A 25,599-nucleotide genomic window follows, 5' to 3' on the forward strand; every position below is an offset into this window, starting at 1 on the left:
AAAGAAATGACAATAGAATGTGGGAGTTGAGCTTGCCAAATTGGGGTTGCTTGGCAGGCGGTGTTTATAATGTACTGTACATTCGCAGCCCTGCAATGGGAGTGGGCCTGGTGACAGTCTGCTTGCTCTCTTCTCCTTACTATGTTATTAACGCCAGTCATTTAAACGTTGACGACGGCAGATGCGTAGTCCAACTTTCCAGCATAATCATGGAAGAGCACGGCCTAGCTAGTCATCCCCAGAAAGACTTTTTGCATGTTTGTTCTGATTATGCTATTTTTAACAGAAGTAACTGTTTGTGAGAGTCTTCTTTCTTTTTTTGTGTGTGTTTTTACATTATGCAGGCAGACGCTGTGATCGCTCCTGTAATGGACGGTGCTGGGGTCCTCAGGATAACCAGTGTCAAATCCGTGAGTATGCAATGCCTTCTGGTGTCATATTCACTTCCTTGCTTTAGTCAAGATAATGTAGTTCGATACAGCAAAGTTGAATACTGCAGTTTAGTCCTTCGCAGTTTAAGGAACTCTTTAAAGTGAATGAGCAGCCATTATAGATTATACCCGGGGTCTGCAACCACGAACACTCCAAGAGCCATTTGGACTTCCTCCCACAGGAAAAAAGAAAACCCCACCAGAAGTCACAAAACCTCTGACATCTCAGGTTTATACTCACTTTTAAAACACTGCATTTTATTTGTGTTTGGGTTTTATTTTTAGCTGTATGTACAGGGTGTCCCAAAAAATGTATACACACTTTAAATAATGATTTGTAAATTCTTTTACATGTTGAAAATTATTTGAATTATAATAAGCATCAAGTTTACAAATATTTAAAATGTGTATACATTTTTGGGACACCCTGTATTTTAAAATATATTGTTGGATTCTTTTAAATCAATGAGATGCAACAGAGACAGATTTTTATTTCAAAAACACGTTATTTGGAGAAGTATGCTCGGTTGCAAATTACTTTCAAATAAAATAAAAAGCTACCATGACCCATGTGAGTATAAGTGGCTCGGGAAATGAATAAATGAATGAATGAATGAATACAATCAAAAACCATTGTCTATTTTAGTCCTCCTTGTCTCCAAGAAATTAAAGTCAAATTTGAATTTTCCACCAGCAGCAAACTAAAAATGAGAACCAAAAAGGCATCATTATCACCAAAGCATGTGGAGGATGCATTCAGATTTCAAACTGATTTTAAATACAGAACACCACTTGTGGGAGGGGGTTTGCACTGGTTCACGCAGTAGGGCCAATGATAGTAACAGGGGGTAGGTGGGTTTTGTACTTACCGGTTGTTACATGGCAGTGCTCCTGAGGCTGGGCCCCACAGGCTGGATGGCTGCTTGTCATGGGGCCTTCCCTCTCATGGCCCACTCCCTGAGTTCCCGCCCTCATCATTCTCTTATCGGGTACCCCTATCTGTCCCTCAAATTCCGAAAAATAAGGGGCTTTCTCCCATCCTGGGGCTGGGGTGGTCTGGGAGTGGTTGCATCTCGGGCCCTGCAGTTTGTTGGGGGGGTTTCCTGTTGCCTCAGGGGTGTGGGGGTGGCGGATCATGTGGAACAGGGGTGGAGGGAGAATGGCTCGGGGAGTGCCACTGGGGCCCTACGGACAGTGCCCGGTGTAAGTTTTCGGGGCAGCGGCGGACCACCCTGTGTCCCTCGCTGTGGGACATTTCCTGACCACAGGGATCCTCTCGGGTCGACCCCTGGTCCTGGTTTCCATCCTCGATTAATTGAGTGAGGTCAATCACCGCTGCATTGCAGACACAACAATTACAGTGAAGAAAATAAGTATTTGAACACCCTGCTATATTGCAAGTTCTCCCACTTAGAAATCAGGGAAGGGTCTGAAATTTTCATCATTGGTGCATGTCCACTGTGAGAGGGATAATCTAAAAGGAAAAATCTAGAAATCACAATGTATGATTTTTTTAATGATTTATTTGTGTAATACAGCTGTAGTATTTAAACACCTGAGAAAACCAATGTTAATATTTGGTAAAGTATCCTTTGTTTGCAATTACAGAGTTCAAACGTTTCCTGTAGTTTTGGCCCACTCCTCCACACAGATCTTCTCTTGAGCAGACAGGTTTCTGGGCTGCCGCTGAGAAACACGGAGTTTCAGCTCCGTCCAAAGATTCTCTATTGGGTTTAGGTCTGGAGAATGGCTAGGCCACGGCAGAACCTTGATACGCTTCTTACGGAGCCACTCCTTAGTTTTCCTGGCCGTGTGCTTCGGGTCATTGTCATGTTGAAAGACTCAGCCACAACCCATCTTCAATGCTCTGACTGAATGAAAGTGGTTGTTCCCCAAAATCTGACAATACACGGCCACGGTCATCCTCTCCTTAATACAGTGCAGTCGTCCTGTCCCATGTGCAGAAAAACACCCCCAAAGCATGATGCTACCACCCCCATGTTTCACAGTAGGGATGGAGTTCTTGGGATGTAACTCATCATTCGTTTTCCTCCAAACACAGTTAGTGAAATTATGACTGAATGAAATTAGTTTCATTTTGGTCTCATCTGACCACAAATGTTTCTCCCATGACTCCTCTGTATCATCCAAATGGTCATTGGCAAACTTAAGACGAGCCTTGATATGTACTGGTTTAAGCAGGGGAACCTTCCGTGCCATGCATGATTTCAAACCATGACGTCTTAGTGTATTACCGACAGTCACCTTGGAAACGATGGTCCCAGCTCTTTTCAGGTCATTGACCAAGTCCTGTCGTGTAGTCCTGGGCTGATTCCTCACCTTTCTAAGGATCTTTGAGACCCCACGAGGTGATATCTTGCATGGGGCTTCACTCCGATTGAGATTGACAGTCATGTTTGGCTTCTTCCGTTTTTTAATGATTGCTCCAACAGAACCTTTTTCACCAAGCTGCTTTGCAATTTCTCCATAGCCCTTTCCAGCCATGTGGAGTTGTACAATTTTGTCTCTGGTGTCTTTGAACAGCTCTTTGGTCTTGCCCATGTTACAAGTTTAAGTCTTACTGATTGTATGGAGTGGACAGGTGTCTTGATGCAGCTAACGACCTCACACAGGTGCATCTGATTCAGGATAATACATGGAGTGGAGCTGGACTTTTAAAGACAGACTAACAGGTCTTTGAAGGTCAGAATTCTTGCTGATAGACAGGTGTTCGAATACTTATCTGCAGCTGTATGACACAAATAAGTCATTTAAAAAAATCATACATTGTGATTTCTGGGTTTTTCTTTTTAGATTATCTCTCTCACAGTGGACATGCACCTACGATCAACATTTCAGACCCCTCCATGATTTCTAAGTAGGAGAACTTCCAATATAGCACGGTGTTCAAATACTTACTCTCTCAAATACTCTTTTTGCATTCATAATCGTATGAATTCACTTGCATGTTTCCGTTGGCAAATTTGCCGAAGAGGACACACACAAAAAAAGACTATTTCACTTTATGTAAAATATAGATATCCGCAAAATAATAGCCGATTGCAAAGATTTATTTGGTTATCGATTCTTGCCATACAATGTCAGAACATCCCTACTGTAGATGTCACCTTAATTTTCACAAAGTCACAGTGAGCCACAGCAGGAGGATGAAAAAGCCACATGTGGCTCTGGATCCGTTGGTAGCAGAAAATTGTATTATACTATATTAATCTACAATTTATTCTCATCCTTTCCCTGGCATCACATAATGATTAGGAAATATGAGGCTTCAAAATTGTGACAAATCAAAGTATTTCCTTCAGTCTCAAACACTGTGGGCGTGTCTGCTGAATGTGATGAAACCACACACTGCTCATTTGTCATCTTTCAATCAAATACCACAACTACGACATGAAAAGTTGATATTTTGTCTAGCAACTTTTCTACACCTACAGAATCCCATATGTTTGAGCCACAACACCCAAAATCCAATTCTGAACCAGAAGAGACTGACCTACGCGCGAATCATTCGTGCCTCTTAATCTGCAGCAGAAGGCTGTTTTTTTTCTTTCCATTTACCGTATAACTATAACATTAGCCACTTAAAGGTTGGCTCATAGTTAACATAGTTAACTTATTTTATCACTTCATCAGGTCATTTTCTCAAGTTCATTATAATGCATTTGACTTGTTAAGCCACCTCACTGGACAACCATTTAAGCCACCGGCCCCCAAAAACTCAGGAACACAGAAATGCCAAAAAAGGTCCAATGTGAAATTTCAACAATTGGTTCTCAGTCTTTTCCCATGTTTTCAGCAAGTTTAATATATTCATAAAAAAAAAAACGATTTGGGCTATTTACTTTGCAGAGACTTTGCACTGAATGTGAACAAGCTTAGTTTAGAATGTGGAATCCAGAGAATATTTTGAAGCCATTTTAAATTTTTACATTACGACTAATGTTGGGAAGGACAAGTCTTATAGGAGTCAAAAGGCATTGCGGCAATTAGCACATAATAGCATCGCTTTCAGGAAATAAGCAGCACAGTTGGATATTAATCTTCTGAAGACAACGTTTGTTTTACACACACCTATGCGGCGAACCAGCGGGGTTCTGTCACAACAGAACTTTAATTTCCAGGCAGAATCAGAGAAGCTCCATGCTGCCGCACATTTGAAGCAGCAAGCTTCCGAGCTCGACTATAATTTCCAGAAGATAAGCGGCTTGTTCAAGGGCAAGAAATGACCATGCTGTTTTTTCAAGTTTTATTCAAGACTTTTGGTCGCACTTGGACTCGACCGACCTTTTGCTTGTAAGACCCCTAATTTGTATCTGCCAGAATGTCATATTATTGTACCATAAGTGTGTGGAGGGTGGCGATATTGTCTCTTTTTTGCTTGCATGTGTGTGTGTGGTAGACCTTTAAAGCTCTCCTTTTTGCGGGCAGTGACGAAGACGGTGTGCGCAGAGCAGTGTGACGGTCGATGCTTTGGGCCGTACGTCAGCAACTGCTGCCATCGCGAGTGTGCTGGTGGCTGCTCGGGACCCAAGGACACAGACTGCTTCGTACGTGCACACAACCTGCTTACATCCGGCCCGTCCTTCCACGTGTCCTCTCATGCGCGACATCTCTTTGTCATTTCCGAGAATGATTTACTTTGTTTACTTCGTGATGCATTGTTTGTCATTTCACAAGGCGGCAAGAGTCTGCTGCGCCGGTGCTCTTCAAAGAGCAAATTGGTGATTCATTGTTCCAATTAATATCCCTCTTATCACCAAGAGTCGGTCCTGTTTGGACCTGCACTAATCATTGCGCTCTCGGAGGTGTGATATTGTTGCTGTAATTCACAGGAAGGTTCATCCAATTCAATTACTGCCATTTCAGTCAGTGGCTACGAGCAACAAAACACTTAAAAGTTTTACGGCAAAACATTTCAGTATTTACATCGTGCCAGTTGATGTATGGCTCCAATTTGTCTCACGCGTGTCAAAAATGAATTGCAGCTGTAATAGTTTTTCATTCACAACAGCTTCTGTGAGAGAATTATGACCTTCCAGTGGTCTCCACAGCTCCCCTCCCACACAGGAGGTCTCACACGTATCCTCTATTCTACACTCTATCTTGTGATTTTCTTTTTTCCTTCTTCTTTTTTTTTTGCAGGCTTGCACTAATTTCAACAACAGTGGTGCATGTGTGACCCAGTGCCCTCAGCCAGTTGTGTATAATCCCACATCCTTCCAGTTGGAGCACAATCCAAGAGCGAAGTATACCTATGGAGCCTTTTGTGTCAAGAAATGCCCACGTATGTTCACTTTGTATCCTTACTTTAGCAAGTGTGTTTAATTACAGACACCCAAAACTCACAGCAAAACAATAATTAAACACATTATTCCAATCCAGGCTCTTTTTAACTGAGAAGAGATTAAAGCAAAGCAAACTAAATTTATTTGTACAGGACATTTCATACGGAAGATAACTAATTGTGCTTTACATGATTAAAATCATTCAAATACATAAATAAAACATTTGGAAAAAGTAAAATTAAAACATCTTTTAATGCAAGAAATATCACTGAAAAGTGGAAAAAATTTTTAATCTGGATTTGAAAACACACACACACTTGGGGCAGACATCATCTCTGTTGGCAATTTATTCCATTTGTGTACAGCATTATAACAAAATGCTGCTTCACCATGTTTGCTTTGGACTCTGCACTCCATTGTTTGACCTGAGTCAGTCGATCTCAGAGCCCTACTTTGATTTGTTGTCCATTACCATTTTATTTGGGACCTTAAAAAAACTCTTCTGAAACTGACTGGAAGTTAGTGTAAAGTTGAGTATATTCTTTGACTGCTTTTTTCTAGTCACAACCTGAGTTGCAGCGTTATGAAGGAACTGTAGCTGTTTAATGCTCTTTTTGGGGAGCCCAGGCAAAAGATCATTACAATAGTCAAGTCTACTTGAGATAAAAGCATGGATGAGCTTCTCCTGGTCTGATTGACACATGCAAGCCTTCACTCTAGATATGTTCTTCAGATGGTAAAAGGCAGTTTTAGGAATTGATTTGATATGACTGTTGAATGTCAGGCCGTAATCTATCAGGACACCGAGGTTTCAGACTGGGCCTTTGCTTTTTAAAGATAGTGAGTCCAGGTTTTTATGAACAGCAATCTTTTTTTCCTTTATTGCCAAAAACAATTATCTCAGTTCTGTTGTGGTTTATTTAAAGGAAATTTTGGCTCATCCAGTTATTTATCTGCTTTAGACAGTGACACAACATCTCCATTGAGCTGTAGTGAGACACTGCTAAATACTGTCTAACTGTGTCATCTGCATAGCGATGATCGTCAAAACTAAAGTTCTGGAAAATTTGACCCAAGGGTAGCATGTACAGGCTGAACAGGAGGGGTCCAAGAATTGACCCTTGAGGGACCACAAATGTCATTGCCTTATGATGAGATTGAGCACTTCCAATGGTTACAAAGTTACTCCTTTCCTCCAGGTAGGACGTGAACCATTTAAAAACTGTTCCATTTTGTCCTACTCACATTTCCAACCTTTTTAGCAGTTTATTGTGATCAACAGTGTCAAAAGGAGCACTGAGACCCAACAAGACCAAAATTGACTGCTTTCCTGGGGCAGTATTCAATCTTATACCATTCAGCACTTCGATAAGAGCAGATTCTGGACTGCGATAAATTGGGAAACCTGATTGAAATTCAACAAAAAGTCAATTTAAATTCAAATAATGGCTGAGTTGATTAAAATAACTTTCTCAATAATCTTTGCTATGGAAGGGAGATTAGAGATGTGATTAAGTTTCATCAAGAACCAGAACTTTTTTTTTTTTTTTTGGAGGGGGGGTGATCCAAAGAAAAATGTTAGCAAAAGTAAACTAATCTGATGAGACATGACAGAGATGCTGTGGAGTAATTTATCATGATTAATTGGTTTCACTGTATGACAAACATCAAATCTGGATTAAAAGTAAGATACATAAATTCAAATTGACCAAAATGTTACATAAACCAGTTTTTTTTTAGTGCAAAAAGACAATGGATTTTAATAAAATCATGAATAGTTAAATTCTCACCAAAACATTGATGACGTCTGTAGATAAAAACCTACAAATCATGGGGGAAATCAGTCTTTAAGGCAGCTGTCTTGGCTGGGTTTTCAAGACTTCCTTGTATTCGCCTAATTCCTCTGATGGGATGCCAAGGTGTACCCAGATTCCAACATGTCCTACGTGATGTCCTTTCTGTCTCTTCCTGGGTGGACATGCCCACAAGACCTCCTCAGTCTTGGCCCACTGGAACTTGCTACTCTCAATGTGGAAGAGCGCTCTTTCTGTTGGGAAACCTTCTCACTTTTCTTGACTGTGAAACTCAAACCAAGCCTGTTTTTCCCATTTTTGTCACTTGTGCCTGGGACCGGATCCTTTCGGTGTCTGCCACATCTTGTGACAATAGATGAGAGTAAAAAATATCCAATCTGGTAAATTGAGAATTTTGCCTGGAGGCTAAATTATATTTCACCATCTGTCAATCTCACACAACTTGAATAAAACCCAGTGATACCTCTCTTGACTCTTACCAGTCCGTCATTCAATCCCCGTGTTTCAAACCATGGCCTCAGATTTAGAAGAATGTATCTTCCCAACTTCTCACACTCAATAAAGGTACCCAGATCATTTGTGAATAGTAATATATCATAATACAGTACCGCTGATCTCACTCAGTTGAACGTATCCCCAACGTATCACTTCTCCACCCTTGCTGACCTTATCAACAGCAATAGACAGTTTGAATTTATTGCAACTATGCTCATCAGTTTTACACCATAAATGCATCCATCCTTATTACACTACAATAATAAATGCAAACATCTTGCTCCTGTGCTTATGTCAGATAACTTTGTGGTGGACCATAGCTCCTGTGTCCGTGCGTGTCCTAGCAACAAGATGGAAGTGGAGGAGAACCGCATCAAGATGTGCATTCCATGCACAGACATCTGCCCTAAAGGTAATCCAAAGGACGATCATGTCTTATTGACATTACATATTGATTTCCTGCCTAGTTAGTCAAACAAAGCAGCTATTGTGCAAATACTGTAAATACAGTATTTGGCTGTAGACAGAAAGCAAATTTGGAGTACAGTAGTGAAGAGTGTGTTTTGTTTTTTTTTTTTTGTTTTTTTGGGGGGGTGGCATGTATAATTGGAATGACCTTCAAAAAAAGATCAGTGCTGTACAGTACAAAATTATTGTTTTGTATGTTTTTTTGGGGGGGCTAAAACTCCCGTACAGTAAAACATTATTGTGAATTATGGTAAAATAAAATTTAAAAAAGACTCTTGGAAAGTTTCACATTTTATCCAGACTTAACCACCCCAATGTGCTTGGTCATGGGGATATGACTGGCATAAAGTACTCATCATAGGCGAGTCACTTTCATGAGCCACGAGGAATTGGTGTACTTCCCCATGTCAAATACATTGCCAAAGAAGAACGGTTGGACAGAAAAAAAGAAAAACTTACCGTACCAAAAATTGCATGTTCCAGACTCAAGACTTTTTTTTTTTATTATTATTTTGTACTCCTCAGTGTTAACAGTCCCTCCATGACGCTCTCTTTCTTTGCACTGCAAGTCAATGTGCAATTTACAACAGATATAGCCAACACGACATGGCAATCACATCAATGCCCCCCATGGCAACCACGTAGGCATGGGAGAAATGTCTTTTAGAACTGGCTCTTTTTTTTTTTTTTCTACCTTTGTGGCCCGGAAATATGGCAATAGGATTCTTTGCCTTCATTGCGCCACAGCACCAGTAAACAACAGCGGACATTACTGGAACTAACAGAACTGATCAATTGTAATTTCAGTGAGGAATAGAAAATGTTTTTGGACAAATTGCACAGTTCAGATGGTCTGTTGTATCCAATATACATTATATCTGGGTTTGTTTTATCAGTATTCAACCGTACATACATTTCCATTGCCACAAGAAAAAATAACACACAGTAATAGTAAATATAATTTTTGTTTTCATTTGGATTAGCCAGCTCACTTTCAACCAGTGCTCTAAATCCACTGCACGTGCTCTAAATCCACTGCACGTCTGAATACTAACGTCAAGACTGACGAATAGACACACTTGGTGTCCTCATGAGGACTCTATGGTGTTTCATATGACAACTAAAGTACACCGCCCATTGTCTGCATAACATCAATGGTACAGTTAAACTGTGCAGAAAGCAAGAAGTAAAATGAAATGTGCAGAGGAAGAATACATACAAATGTGATGATATTTTGAGATAAATTTTGACACCGAGCAACGCAATGGGCGAATGATTACTACATCTGCTTCACAGTTCTGAGGACCAGGGTTCAAATCCCGGGTCCGCGTGTGTGGAGTTTGCATGTTCTCCTCGTACCTGTGTGGGTTTTCTCCGGGCACTGCGGTTTCCTCAGACCTCCCAAAAGCATGTTGGCTGATTGAAGACTCTAAATCGCCCATTGACCTGAATGGGAATGGGAACGGTTGCCCTGCGATTATCTCCTGAATAGTCCAGGGTGTACCCCACATGTCGCAGGATAATAGCTAGGATAACCTCCAGCACACCCACAACTTTGGTGAGCGTAACCGTTACAGAAAAAGGATGGATGCTTTGAGGCCTGATGTAAGGTTTTTTTTTTGGTTTTTTTTGTTTTTTTTTTTAGAGAAAAAAATTTAAAACATTTAAATAGCCGACAATTCAGGTTTCTAAAAAGGTCACTACTCAGGTAAAGAAGAAAACGCTTCTCCTCGCCCTAAATGTTAAGGTCTGCCAGCAACATAGTAAATAAATGCAAGTGTTTGACACTTCCGGTGGCTCTGACTCTTTCAGTATGATGAAACTAGACAAGATGGCTCAAGCGGTGTCTGCATCAATCCTGTCTCGAAACAAATCAGTTTTATACACGTTCTTCAGCAGCCTCCCTCCCTCTTCTGCATTTGTCTGCTTGTAAACAGCTTAAGCAGCTGTGCCATTTTAATCTAATAGCTTTATGATATTGGATCAGCAGTAGCTTGTGGGAATTACCTTTAAAGCTTTCCATAAAATATGATTTAGTGATATGGGTTTCTTCTTCGTGTTTGCGGAACACTGACTTAGTATAACACTGGCCTTAAATATGACTTATTCAAGTATCGATGTTATACTGTATATACACTTCAGATGTTAGAATTTTTACAGCAGTTTATGCATAGTATAGTTTTTAAAGTGTCACTTTTTTCAAGTGATGTGTTTATAAATACACATAACAATAACTCAGTCTGTAAGAACCAGGTTTGGAAGCAAGAGCCTCAGAGGTGCCGGTGCCCTTGCAGGGGAAATTGTTATAAACTAGCAGTGTTATTGGATAGAGTCTATTCAGGGTTTTGTTGTGTTTTTACCGCTGACACAAAAATTCACATTGTGAATATGTTTGGCCGGTTCCGTGTGTATGTGCCCATTCAATAATGCTATAACACTATGTATGTGATGTGCCATAATGTGTCTTTGTGATGAACATATGCATAAGCCCGTGAGTGGATTACTTCGCATTCTATAAAAAATGGAACAAAAAACGTCCGAACCAGTTCCAGAGGAGAAATATTCAATGGCATTTTCCTCCCGGCTCTAAACATGGGCTGCTCTAACGATGAAGGGTTAATTTTCTGGTTCCATCGTCATGCAGCAGCGAGAGGTTAATGAGCGATAGGCAAAGGAACTCTGGAAATGATAACAAATTAACATTTCAGATATGAAATTGGCTGGTATAAATCACTATCAAAAAGGGGTTAAAGCATTTACGCCAGCCTTATTCATCATTGCCGTTCCTTGCCTCGGTCGGACACACGCGACGGCAGTTGTAATTAATGCAAATGTAATGAATTTATTATGTGAAGTTATTGGCTTACATTAGATGAATTTCAACGGGTGGCCTTCCTGTTGCGGCAATGTTTCATTTGAAATGATGTGACACTCAACTGCCTCACTTCAGATGGATAGCAAGAATAGGGATAAACTGATTGTGTTTTTCTTCCCAGTGTGTGACGGCATCGGGACAGGCATCCTGCAGACCGCTCAAACAGTAGATGCCAGCAATATTGATAAATTTGTCAACTGCACTAAAATCAATGGCAACCTCATCTTTCTCATCACTGGCATTAAAGGGTGAGCTTCAAACCACTTTTTTTTTTTTTTTTTTTTTTTTTTGCCCTACTGCAAGAGCCGAGCTGACCCCTCATGGCCTGAGCCCTGAGGTGAGGGAGAGGCCCTACCTTAAGACAAAACTTTGAAATTGCATGCAGAGATGTGTGCTTGTGTGAACATGTGCAAAAACAACCATTTGTACTTGCTTGAAAACAACCCACTAGCAAGATGAAATAGGCTAGCACACAACAAAAGCATATTTCTTTTGTGAAAATTTAGTTGTGGGGGAGGTCAGTGAAACATTCCTGGTGCTATCTGTCAGCGCTGTCAATGTGACCTGAAGCTCTTGAAGTGGACCGATAGGTACTAATGGAAGTCACACTTAGAGTTACATCAGAGGAGCATCCCGACTTTGCGAGAAGAACATGTTTTCGCAAGTGTTGCCCTGACAAATGAGATTACCTTGCAGAATATGTTGATTCTCCAGATGTCTCCATTTCAGGGACATGTATCACGGCATTGGCCCGCTGGATCCCGATCGCCTCAACGTGTTCCATACTGTGAAAGAGATCACAGGTGAGTGAGTGACTTTGGAAATAATGGCCAAGAATCATAATGCAACTCTGTTTGTCTGTACATGTGAAGTGCGTGTGCATGCGTCTGTGTGTGTGTGTCTGCGTTGGCATGCGCGTGGCTATGTGCTTGTCCATTAGCAAGCAGAGGCCCTAAAGGGATGAGGGATGCCTCATATACAACCCTTTGTCATATTAAAGTGTGCCTTGCAGTTGAGCCAAACAGCTAATGGAGCGAAACTGCATTTTCATAATGAAAAGCCAAGCAATAAGAAAGAGCAATGGCCTCTCTGCCTCAGTCGTCAGCTTCCTTGCTTTAATGTCCTTTTCATACACGCTGATGCCCTATTATCTGTCATTAAAAAAAAAAAGCCCAATGCTATTTGCCAAATTTGACAGAATATTAAATGCAGTCCTTTAATTAGTGTATATTGTCCATTTCTTTCAAAGAATTAGCTCTTGCTTGAACTTCACATACTGACCAAAATTAATTTTATTGCAAGATGATGCCATAAAAACCTAATTAAATACTTAATCAAGTATGCCCCTTGTCAGACCATAATTTTGGAAGAGTGTTTACTGTTTAAAGAGGAGTTTGTTCACAATGTCTTCAGGTTACCTCAACATCCAATCGTGGCCTGAGAACATGACTGATCTGAGTGTTTTTTCCAACCTGGCAACCATAGGTGGGAGATCCCTTTATAGGTAAGAACACTTTGTCATTGCCTAAGCTCCAAGGTGAAAAAAATCCTACTGACGAGAAGTATCTATTTATATTGCTGGTATGATCAATAAAAGTGCTTTTGTAAATGCGACATTGCCTCAAAAGCTTTCATGGAGGGAACGCCATTGCCTTTCATGTCAGAAGATTTTATCGAGACAGCATTTGTTCAGAAAATATTTCCACGTTGCTCTGCACTGATTTATTTCTAAAGCGTAGTAGCTTTATTTTAAAAGAAAATTCAAGACAAGTTTGATGCTCGATTCTTTGTTTTCTAAATGGCAGTTTGAACTAGAAAATTGTTTTAAGTCTACGGTGGATGTTAGTGATGTTCTTCCGCCCCTCATTTCCACATCCCTGATATCACGTTGCGCCATATGCCACCTCCTGCAGTGGAACCGGGATCTCCCTGCTGATCTTGAAACAACGCTGGATTTCCTCGCTACAGTTCCAGTCTCTGGATGAGATCAGCGCCGGCAATGTCTACATACTCAACAACAGCCGTCTATGCTTCTACAATACCGTCAACTGGACATCATTGTTCCGGACGCCGACCCAGAAAGTGCATATCCGCAACAACCGAGATCCGAAGGAATGTAGTGAGTGGCGGCAGGTCTATTATTCCTATTTTCACACAAAAAATGCGTGTAGCCTGACCATCCCATAGTTCACTTGAATATGTTGTTTCCGCCCAGTGAAACACTGCATTTATGTTTGGGAAGGTAGGGTTTGGATGGGTAAGCATTAATTGGCTGACAGCCTGGTAAATAGCATGACGCTGCTTGAAAGAATCTATCCCACCAATGATGAAGAAAAATGAGCAATGTTAAGAATGTTGGCGACGCTAAATGAGCATTGCTACGTGCTGTTATTACACATAACTGAGAAAGCCACATAGCATCTCTCTTTGGTACAGAATTTTGTAACGGCACCTTTTCATAGTACATTTTTATCACATACAATTGTCTTTTCTGTGTCGACCAATAAAAAAAATCTGCATTTTTTTTAGTAAATATGCCACAGAGACAATAATGTTTGATGGCATTAAATATTCTGTGACCTTTTACAATGAAAAATGTGGCCTGAACATTCTAACTTCAACCACACTGGTTGGTAAAAACAGAGAAAAATGTGTCAGTAAGAACTATGGGATGAAACATTACATCCCGAATGTGTTGACTTGCACATTGTGAAATCCATACACGGGCCACATCTTGTTAAGAGGCAGGTTAATAAACGGTATGTGTTGATTTGTCCATGAGGTCTTACCAGGCTTCTTCCATATGATTTGGTCCACCACCTGATGACGTTGGAATGGAGGACGAAACGCACACGCTCATGTACAAGTAAATAGTACTGTATTTTGAATCTTTTTTCGTCGTCTTCACAGCTCAGAAGCGCATGGTGTGCGATAAGATGTGCTCTGAAGAAGGCTGCTGGGGCCCTGGGCCGGACCAGTGTCTTTCCTGCCGCTACTTCAGGCGGGGCCGCTGCTGCGTTGAGTCCTGCAATCTCTTTCATGGGTGCGTAATAGCTACAAAGATACTTTATGTTTGAGGTTAACTATTCACAAGTGCTGTATAAGAGTCGGTAAATTATTTTGCGCAATATGAGATCTTTATGGCTCCTGAAGACACATTAATTCCCTTGCAAACAGGCAGACATGACAAGCAGAGGAAATAAAATCAATTTAAGCAGCTTTGATGTATGAGAATGAACTCAAACTGTCCTCAAGGGCTCAGAAGGAGAGTCTAATTGCCATTTGCTGTGAATGTAATGAGATGAACCAATAAGAACTTTCACGCTCTGAGTAGGTCATGTGCACAGAGGACTGACCATTGTGGCAAATTAACTTGAATATATTGCTGAATTATGATATTTCATCCACAAACTCCCAAATTAGCTTGAAAACGACTGACAAAGACCACGTTTGATGTTTTATTACAGCATGAATAATTCCACTCAGGTCATTGCTCGATGCCGCCAGAAGGCACATCAAACGAATGAGGGGCAACTCACCTGAGGATAAGAAGATCTTTGGAGATGTCGTTTCCCGATTATTCCTTGTGAATGAACGAGGAGATGTTGTGAATCGCAACACTTGAAAGGTTCTCTCTCAAATAAGACAATCCCGGCAGCTTCTACAGCACACTAACTTTTTTGAAAGTAGTCGTGTTAAGCGCCTTTCTCGTGGGAACAGGAGCGACGAATTTGCACACAAGGTTGGATGCAAACCTTTGGTCATGTTGACTCGATGCTGGGCCTTCTCCAGCTCTGTTTGTGGGAGGGACGCTCTGAAGTTGTCAGGAAAAACAGCTCAGCGCCAAAGCTTTGAAGGAGACTGACTGGTGAGGGAGAAATTTGTGGCAGGGAGTGTCAGGAACGCCTTGTACTGTAAATGCGGGAAATGCCGTGCATTACAACGTACTGTTCCATTTTTTCACTCTCAAAGGTGACAACAACATACAATGTATCCTAAAGAAAGCTTCACTGCCAAATCTCAAATAAAAGTTAAAAAAATGGTTCTATTTCTCAACAGTATGCAACGAAATCCAAATTGATGCCGGATTTTATCAGTATTTTCTCACCAGGGTCACTGGTGAGCTGCATTCTATTTCAGCTATTTTCATCTTACAATATTACTTACATACATATTAAATATGAAATGACCAAAAACCATGCTTGCGTTATTTTATAACTATATTCTATTATAATGACATAACGGAAGGGTTGAATAATTTATCACTAGCAGCACTTGATACTTGCGGTGTCCAGTTCATTCATTTCCAGGGGATGTGTAGACCAAAAAAAAAAAAGACTTAATGGAAAATAATTTTGTTGGTCTTTGATAACAAGGTCAACAACCAGTTCTTATTTCCTTTTTTTTTTTTTTTACTTGGGGGAAAAACTGTCTTTTTCCTTTTGTTTCCGTTCCTCCACTGCACATAGACCAGCCAGGACAGTCACAGCTGTTTTTAAATTATATTTTAGTTTGTATTGATAAGCATTTAAGACTAAGATTAAGGATGGATACAAAACTATAATAATAAATTACTTAAAGACCATATAAATAGAGATCATCTGCCCTCATTTGCCTTTGCTGCTGCTTGTTGACTGTTGTCCTCCCCCAGTGTTCCAAAGTGCATGGTAGCGCACGTCATACTCTTGCATACCTCTACAAAGTTTTTAGGTTTTGAACCTGGGTTTTTCGGCATGTGCCTTGCCTTTGTTAATGAGGAAAGGCAGTAATTCCCATTAGTTTCTACCTCTGTTGAATAAAACAAAGAAAGAACAAAAGAGAGAGAATGATTGGAAGGAGGGTAATGTCTGATGGTGTCCATTGAGGGTTGGAGGGTGGATTAGGGAGCCGTTGAATGTGTTTAATTAAAAAAAAAAAAAAAAAAAAGTTGCTCAGGCGGGATGGCGGTGTTTTTTTTTTTTTTTTTTTTTTTTTTTTTTGGTGGGTGGGGATGGGATGTTGGCCACAGTCTATTGCAAGGCTAATCCCTCGTCAGGCCAACCCCCCACTGGGGCCTCAGTGCAGCTATGGAGGGGCCAATCAGCAGGACGAGTTGGACTGAATGGAAATAAGGGAGAGAAGAGTGCTGCAGAGGTCTTTGTCGTTCTCCTCTGTGTCATTTCCCCCCTTCATTTAACAAAAGAGCTTTCTCTCCTATGCCGGAGCCCCTTTCTAAAGAATTCCCCAGGATGCAGCTTCCAGTAGAGAAATATGATTACTCTGGAACAAGGAAAAGAAAGACCAGGGAAAAATATGTAAAGCGAGCAAAGGGAGGTTCTTCTGGGCTTCATGAGAGACATTTATATGCCTAAATTAAAAAAAAAAAAAAAAAAGCAGAGAAAAGCTGCTGTAATTGTAGCAATCCATTAGAATTATCTCACAAAAGATAATCAGACAACCAAAGGGAAAGCAGGGATTTCATTTTCACTCTTATGACTCTTAATGGTATGGAGTTGAATTCGTGTGTGTCAAGTTCTTGACTTTGAAATCCATCAGAACACCAAATTTGTCAATCAAATCCAAATATTGTGTTGAGTCCCTCTTCTATCCGAAAACGGTGCTTTAATCGGCCCTCTTCTGCGAGCGAGATGGCTTGTTTGCAGCTGCGTGAGCCGTCCTCACAGGGCGTCCATCAGCTTATCGATTGCTCTGATGGGAAAAGTGGTTTTGATCGGTGGCAGTTGTTATTGACAGCTGCTGACCTGACCTCGCCAGAGAAGCCACCCTTCAAAAAAGGAGGATAATTCACCGGCTTGGACACAAACAAAAGGAGACCATCATGGATCGAGTAAATATGCCCGGATGCGGGATTCAGAAACATGTCCGGAAATGTGGTGGAGCCCCTGCTGTTGTAATTATAGCGTATAAAGCCAATATTTGCCTTGACAAATGGAAAAAACAAAACCATTATGAACTGCATCTCTCTGTAAAGTGCCTCAACTCTTCCCGCTTCAGAAGCTGCAAATAAAAGAAAATCATCTGTACTAGTGCACACCATTTCCTTCCTTTTCACCCTATCCTAATCAAACACTGGCCGCTCCCCGGTGTCCTCCCTATACGCTCACATCCTCCCACCAGCTGTACCGGCTGCCTGACTGCATCCCTTTGTATTTGCCACGATTTAAAAAGCTGTTCATTATTCATAGGACTTTCTCTGTCTGCCTATTGACCATCTTGAGCCTTTAACTTGATCAAATAGTAAGTGGCGGATTGCTGCCCCCCATGCCATCAACCAGAGGGCACTCTGGCAGCAGTCGCAATTAAAAGTCTGGGGGGCGAGCGAGAGTAAAAGACGGTTGATCTGTGCTATCTGAATGCGTCATGCCATGTTGGTTTAAATCAAAAGGCTCCTATGTACGACTTGTGCTCGTGTGCACACAGTTCACTTGAAAAATCTCCACTCAGTACGCTCTCAATCAATATTTCACCACGCTTTCAAATCTATTATACATGCATCTCAATCTTTTTCCCTTCTCTCGATCAGGGAAGTGCGTGAATTTGCCAATGGATCTGTGTGTTTGGAGTGCGATAGCCAGTGTGAGAGGATGGACGGTAACGCCATGACGTGTCTCGGCCAGGTAAGAATTTTTATATGCGAGTCTGTTGTTGGACTTAAAGGTCAAGTGTCATCCCTGTGAACATTCTAAAATAGATATTGTAATGAAAAATACATACAGTATAACATTATTCACTTCAATGTGTATACGAAAAAATAAATATGAGTGGAAGGCGCGTCACCCATCCGCAAAGTTGCAGAAGTGTCATTCGACAACATCCAAGTGGTCGCCATATTGGCTGTGTCCCCTGTCCATGACATCACCCTGGACATTCGCCATTGAAAACACACGGTGGACCCTACTATGGGAGACAAACACGCGCCTTCTGACACCGAAGCTCTTTTTGAAGACGAGAACATCACACAACTGAATGAAGTTACCGGGGCAATATTTCCCTATTGTTTCGAGCCATATTCAGATGATATGCGATCACGGCCAAACCGCCTCCCCCGTCCCATCCACTTCCGTGGCAGAGATGAACCATTGCGGCTCGTCGCAGTAGGCCAGGGTGGCTCATTTTCGGCGCCGGGGTGGCTTATTATGACGCCGAGCCGGGCCGCTTTACGGCGTTGTCGTCACACACAGCTGAGTGCGCAATTGTCAGGTGTGTTGTTCAGAGCCGCCGCCGTCCGCGAGCTGACGCAGCAGTCTTCGCTGGCGAGCCCTACGCCGTCCAACACACACATCGACACATCATACGTACACGGATCTTTTGTTACGTTATCAGAGACCGATTACGTGGTCCACCCCAAACTATTATTTTTTTATTAGCTGTATAAAAACCTACCTGTCATTTGGAACTCATGAAGCTCTCGCCCATTGCACTCGTGTAATCCATTTTTCACGACGAACCGGGTCTCTTGCAAGCTTATGAAGGGTAAATCCATCCTCCCAAGTGTTCAAGCAATATCCAGCAATGCAACAAACAGGCATTTTGGCTAACACGAAGGAACAACAAGCTACCTTCCCGTAGGTAAAACTAATAGAAACAAACAAATCTGCTGGAGGGCGCTCCTGCTCCCTGCGTCACTTCCTGCTTCTTCTCAAAACAAATCCCTTGAGAGGATTTTCATAGCGGGTGTTACAAAAAGCTGTATACGTCAAAATCATGTTTCGTGGTGGGAAAAAAAAACGCATGGGTCCATGTGGGCTGCCGTTTTTTCTTTAATAACGTACTAAAAATCATGCATTTTCATGGGTTCATGTGACAATGAATGATTATTGAGTGCAGACTCAGAATAGCTCAGTAAGTTTTGTCTATGGTCTTCAAGTGAGGTCAGACTTGTCCAGTGTTGGGAAAGTAAAATTTCTACCCAAACTCATTCAAAGACCAGATCACAATTACAAAAATTAACTAGTGCAGTTCAAAGTTCACAATTCAAAATTTGGAAATAAGTCCACCATTCCAAAAAAATACCTAGCTCTTAAGGTTTTTTTTGGATGTATGTATGATTCTGACACCTTCTCTTGCCCTCAAAATACTGGTATTCCATTTCTACTATAGTTGCCACCCATTCAGTCTGCACTAGTAACCAAGTGCAAGTTTCACAATAAAATCTCAAAAATATGAGGAAAAAACTTGAATAATCTTTTTTTGAATGTAGGATTAAAGTAAAAAGAGGACTTTTGTCATTAATGTGCAAGAAAAAAAAACATTGTATGACTGGAACGATGATGAAAGGACCAATAACTTTGCATCCCCGGAGCTCTGCTTGACTATATTGGAAAAAAAATATTAAATTTGTTGTATTATTACATTGTTACAAAACAAATTAAATGCCATATTATGACAGTGTGCTCGCAGTGTTTAAAACATTCTGATACAAATAATAATTTTCCTAGTAATCAATTTCTACAGTAATACACTGCATTACAAAACTTCCAAAGAGCATATTCACTTCCAATTTTTGGAGTGTGCTTGAACACAATTTGCGCATGCAGGCTGGTGCGACATGCCTGCCAAATGTAAACAAGAATGGTAGTTGCCAAATATGGCGTTCATCCCTGACATATGAAAGCTATAATTATAGTATGTCCAGATGGGTTTGGGCATCTTGAATGAAAATGAACTTTTCGTTTGAGAACTTTGATGCCCGAATGAGGGCATCCTCACTAACATTCATCAGGTAGAAATGTACTAAGCTAATTTGATGTTTCTTCAAAATATGAGCTTGTTCGTGAATTTTGTTCATCAAACTATTCTAGATACACCACTGCACTTGTTCCTCCTAATTACTTTATTCAATTTCCCTTTCAAAATTGGAGTTGGAGTTAGCATTTCGGCACAGAGGAAACACAATAAGGGACTTTACTTTTCAATCGCCTGTACTTTGTAAACATCTGTATCTTGACAGAGCATAGTGTGCCGCATGACAAATGCAGTCTAAGTGGATTTTTGTGTAGTAAGAGAAGCGCAACAGGCTGAATGTGCAATGCCGGTCTCAGTTGAGTAATAAACCAATCATCCCCAGGCAATGTCCCACAAAAATACAATACATTTGCCGGGCATCTGGAGACACCCTTGAATGTATTCAGACATCTCTGTTTACAAGCTGTTACACACATTCACACACACACGTATGCAAACACAACAAATTTGCACATTTTCAATTAATGTGTGTAGATGAATGTGCCAAGCAAACATGACACTGTCCATCAGGATGCCGCAACACGGTGAATGCACAGTACTGCTGTTCTTTTGTCTGTTCAGACACACAGGACTTATTAATTCATGAGGTTGCTGCAGCTGAGCTTGTGCGCTCTTACCACCTGCCATTTCCACCCTCCACCATTGCCATCCCCATGCGCTACCTTGTCATGACCTGATTCTCTTGATTGCCGCCTTCAGCATAAAGGTGTGCTAGAATACACTCCAGGCAATTTGCGCTCGACATGTTATAAATCACATGGGCCGCCAGCCACGTTAACCACGGCAGGAAGTGAGCACGTTAACAGGATTTGCCAGGTTTCAATTTTATTTTGTTATATGCTACTTTTATTCATTATGTTCTGCGTTGACACTTTAATATCCCATTTCTTTCCTGTTCCTCTTTGGCCATTGTTTTGTTTTAGCCCTCTGTAATGTTTTCGTTCCCCTCCCATTTCTTCTCTGGGCTACGCTAATGCAGGGTCCAGACCAGTGTGTGAGCTGCCTCCACTTCAAAGACGGGCCCAACTGTGTGGACAAGTGCCCCGATGGCCTACAAGGAGCCAACAGTTTCATTTTTAAGTACGCCAAGGCCAATAACGAGTGTCATCCCTGCCACGCCAACTGCACCCAGGGGTAAGAGAAGTCTTCATATAGGTCTCGGTGCCAGGTTTAGCAAAGCTCAATCCTAGCGTCAGCATTGTGACTATCCAGTTGTTTCTTATAAATCCTGTGAATACAAGGACACGAGAAAACTGGGGTAAAAAACATTCCAGACTCTGGCACAACACTGTTGTTGGCGTGACAGTGGCTGCATCGTGCTGTTTCTTCTACCTACCTTTGAGGTTTTCTGCATTTACATCAAAGCACAAAGAAATACAGCAGAGGTCAGAAGTCAGCATGTCAGAACTAATTGGCCTTCAGGACACACTCACCGGCCTGCAATAAGCGGGATCAGCGATTGAAGGGCAACCGGTTGCAATCAGATGAAAGTGCAGCTTTATTTGCTGTCCTATAGATGAATTGGTTTTACACTCCCCAACAGTGTTTCTTTGATGTGAAACAAGCAGCACCATGGTTTCTCCTCCTGTCATATAGTGATGAGTGGCCAGCCATGCTCGGGATTTAATTTCGTGCTTGGTGACAGCTGAGTGATGCAGGAGAAAGACAAACAGAGGTTTACTCATAACCTGTCCATGTTTTAATAATGGATGACGTTTCTGCTTTCTCTGCCCTGCAGGTGCGTCGGGGCCAGACTCCAAGATTGTGTTGGGATGATGGACAGGTAAAGGATCTCTGAAAACATTTATCATGTTGACTGGGAAACCGGATATCCTGCCACTGCCCAAATGCACAAACGTACTTGATATACAGTAGACAAAATTATTGAGACATACTGTGCTGTACCTCAATGATAAATCAAGGGTAGGCAAGAACTCACAAATGCTCTTCAATGGACAAAAAAAATAAATAAATCCCTTGATTCCCAATAGTGTATAAGTAAAGAAGACTTCTGCTGAGCTTGCATTCCCCAAAATTGAGGGGATCAGTTGTACAGTGGACAATGTGGCACAACAACCCTATTAGCGTGCACATAAAAAGAAGTTATTTTAGCAATTAAAGCAAATGTGACTCATTAGAATTGAGCTAAAACAGTGCAATAGTAAGAGGGTATCCATTAAAGTACAAACGAGCACTTGCACTTGCCTCTGGGGGCTTCTGGGCTCACACAATGGTGCCGTTCCCGCGTTTCATCTGCCGGCGACCCCAAGTCGCCTATTCGCCCGTAAATCCTCTCCTCCTAATTAGAGAAGTCCTTCCCGTGGTCTCACCTTGTGCCGTCTGACTGTCTGCTTCTCACCCTTCTGTTGTCTTCTTTCTGGTTCTACGACCCTGCCTTTTTTGCTATTTTCTTCTCATCCCAAATCCTTTTTTCTGTTTTCTTGCTCCCCTTACCTTCACATCAGTTTTTGTTTCTTCCACGTCCTTTTCGCCCCCTCTCAATTCTTTTTGTGTCTCCTTGCTTCTCACCCTCGTCGACCTAATCACTCCAAACTGCTGCATTAGTATTCACAATGTGACTGTATATCTTGTTTTATTGAAACCCAAAGACTCTTTGTGTATTTCAGGTGCCACCCCCATCGCTCCGCTGCTTTAGTCAACCACAATCGATAGAGCATGTCGTGCTGCCGCCATAGTGCCGTGCTACACGAATGTCCCATTAGTCGCTAATGGCCTTTGCACCAAATAGTTTTAAATGTTGAGTATCTGGTAGCAACTTTTGGGTTTTTTTTTTTTTGTTTGTTTGTTTGTTTGTTTTTTTAATACCGACTTGGCACCTTTGCCTGAGATATGAGAGAAAATGGTATTTAAATATCAAACACATTGGTTTAGTTTTCCACCAGTAAGCACAGTTTTCCAAAAAGACTTGTATTTTGACAGCATACCTCACACTCAAGCGCTGAAGAAAAGCTTCTTGAGCACTTGTGAGATATGGATGAAATGCAGATAAAAGATGCTTTATCTCTTCCATAGCCACTTCTCCCGACCTTGAAAAAGGAAGCATCTCTTCCATGGAAAATGCTGCATTTTCAACTTTTGCACATGTTTTGTGTGTGTGTGTGTGTGTCCATCAAGTTGTCATTTTACTTGTAGTTTGAGCCACTGCACCCCCACCTATTTCTCCTGTCTCCGCAGGACGCCCCTCATCGCCGCCGGAATCATCGGCAGTCTGTTCGTCGTCGTGATTGTGGCGCTCAGTGTTGCTGTCTATATTCGGCGAAAAAGCATCAAGAAGAAGAGGGCCTTGCGTCGCTTCCTAGAGACGGAGGTAAGCTTGTGTGTAGGTTTTTGGGTGTTGGGCGTATATTTTTGTACTCAGTGCTCTTTTTGGGGGTGCATTGTTGCATTTGTTGGCCGATAAATGTCACCAACACACATGTAGTGTTATACTCCCTTCAAATCAATGAACAGGCGAGATGTTTTCAGACGGGTATCTCACTAAATTTCTACACTACACCCATCGGTAGGGGTAGGCATCTAGAATTGAGAACTGATTGGCACCAGGGCTTCGGTTCTCCCAAAATCGTTTAAATTAAAAAAATTCAGTACCCAGTTTCGATGCAAACAGTCTCCTGACCCCAAAGAAGAAAGTGGCCAAAACCAACGAAGCAGCAGTGAAAACCAACAAAAAGAATGCCCACGAAATGTGCATATGCTCAACGGCCGTGGCGAACAAAAGTGCATATGAAATTTGGTAAAATAAAAGACCAATCGCTTGAGTGCAACACTTGGATTAAAATTATACCGTGCAAAGGAGGTTTTCACGGTGTGTTGACATCTGAGCTTCAGCCGACACTGCGCAGAACTTCAGTGAAGTCAATTGGGTGAGTGAAACAATGAAATACATCTATACAAACGTTGAGGCAGCCAACAAGTTAAACAGTGGGCTGTGCTCTTGCATTTATGGGATTTACCATTTGTTTTAGTCTTCAAACCAACATAAGAGCTGATGACGGACAGAAAATTACAACATTTTACTTTACCATACTGGAAAGAAAGTAAAAATCACAAATCACTTTTAACAATGCTGTGTTTAACTTTTGGCTGAAACATTAATTTATATTAAGGAATTGGTCGAGCCACACACACATTGCCTTTTGGGTCATAGGTTTGATACTGATAGTGGTTATAAAGAACCCAGAGTCAAATATTCATTTTTAGTCTAAGCTGTGGACTGGTAAGAAAATGGATGTTCATAATGTGGACACCCTTTATTTAAACCACGCACAGTTTTTTTGACACAACCCCCTAAAATTGATCAGAAATGTTTGGGATCAAATGGTATCGAACCAAGTGACCAGAATTGGGACCGAAATCAAATTCAAACGATGCCGCTCCCTAACCATCAGACACATAGGCAGTCATTAATCAGCATAAAAATGAAGTACCAATGAACACAATATCTTTTTAAAGATCAGAACAAAATGCAGTGAAGCATGCAAGTGTCTTTTGTGAGCCACAGAAAATGTATTCCATTAATCTAAAATTGGAGATCTCAGCGTTGGTTCTTTTTCTGTTGCTAACATTCAAAGGTCAAAATATGAATAATAGAATGGGGAACATATATACATTTACATCGCTGAAAATGAACATTTACCCTTTGGTCTTAAAATTCAGGACTTATTTTTCCTTGCTGTGTGTCCTGAAGCTCCTTTCTCCCAAATCCCAGAGATCGCAAATGACTCAAATACCTCTAAGCCTAATTGTGTGGAATCATCTTTTAAAAGGGTTTGCTACAAAAGCTTTTGAAAATGGAGACTATTTCCTAGGAGGAAGTGTGGAAGTAAATTAGTGCCACCAGGATTTGAATTTGAAATGCCACAGAAAACAAGATTTGAATTTGTTTTTCAATAGTTGTATTTCAGTATAACTTTTCAATGTTAACAATTCAACTGGCTATAATTCTCTGTCTGAAATTCATCCGGCTACAATTCGCTGTCTAAAATCCATCTGGCTACAATTCGCTGTCTGTGCTACCAGGCAGGATTACTTCAGGTCAGAACCAAACAGCCAGCCAATCCGTTACACTCTCTTAGTATGTGATGTCACGTGACTAAGAAAGCGCAACTGCGATTGGTTGGCTGTTCGGTTCTGACCTGAAGTAACCCTGCCTGGTGGCACAGACGGTGAATTTTAGACAGCAAATTGTAGCCGGTTGAATTTCAGACAGTGAATCGTAGAAAATATTGAAAATGTGATCACTTTACATTTCAAATTCTAATCCTATTTTCTGTGGCATTTCAAATTCAAATCCTGGTGGCACCTATTTACTTCCATAAGTACATTTCATTTACACATATACCACGAAAGAATGCTGTAGAGCCCAAAGAGCAAATTGGCTCTAAAACATCCTTTAGAGTTCATTTAGAATCTTACGGTTAGTTACACCTAACTAGACATGGAGG

At 41.2% G+C, this 25,599-nt stretch overlaps 1 protein-coding gene across 5 annotated transcripts in view; it reads left to right on the forward strand.

Moving 5' to 3' along the window:
* LOC133506541 (receptor tyrosine-protein kinase erbB-4-like) overlaps positions 1-25,599 on the forward strand; it is a 182,902-nt gene that overhangs the window by 120,320 nt on the left and 36,983 nt on the right. For all 5 annotated transcript variants that reach the window (XM_061830790.1, XM_061830783.1, XM_061830801.1 and 2 more), the window contains exons 5-17: positions 345-410; positions 4,881-4,999; positions 5,595-5,736; positions 8,345-8,458; positions 11,511-11,637; positions 12,119-12,192; positions 12,803-12,893; positions 13,303-13,508; positions 14,300-14,432; positions 17,913-18,006; positions 21,114-21,268; positions 21,873-21,917; positions 23,330-23,462. In XM_061830790.1, coding sequence (XP_061686774.1) covers positions 345-410; positions 4,881-4,999; positions 5,595-5,736; positions 8,345-8,458; positions 11,511-11,637; positions 12,119-12,192; positions 12,803-12,893; positions 13,303-13,508; positions 14,300-14,432; positions 17,913-18,006; positions 21,114-21,268; positions 21,873-21,917; positions 23,330-23,462 — 1,499 coding nt within the window. The remainder of the gene's footprint in view (positions 1-344; positions 411-4,880; positions 5,000-5,594; positions 5,737-8,344; positions 8,459-11,510; positions 11,638-12,118; positions 12,193-12,802; positions 12,894-13,302; positions 13,509-14,299; positions 14,433-17,912; positions 18,007-21,113; positions 21,269-21,872; positions 21,918-23,329; positions 23,463-25,599) is intronic.

The sequence above is a fragment of the Syngnathoides biaculeatus genome, chromosome 2 (assembly GCF_019802595.1).
Source record: "Syngnathoides biaculeatus isolate LvHL_M chromosome 2, ASM1980259v1, whole genome shotgun sequence".
Lineage (NCBI taxonomy): Eukaryota > Metazoa > Chordata > Actinopteri > Syngnathiformes > Syngnathidae > Syngnathoides > Syngnathoides biaculeatus.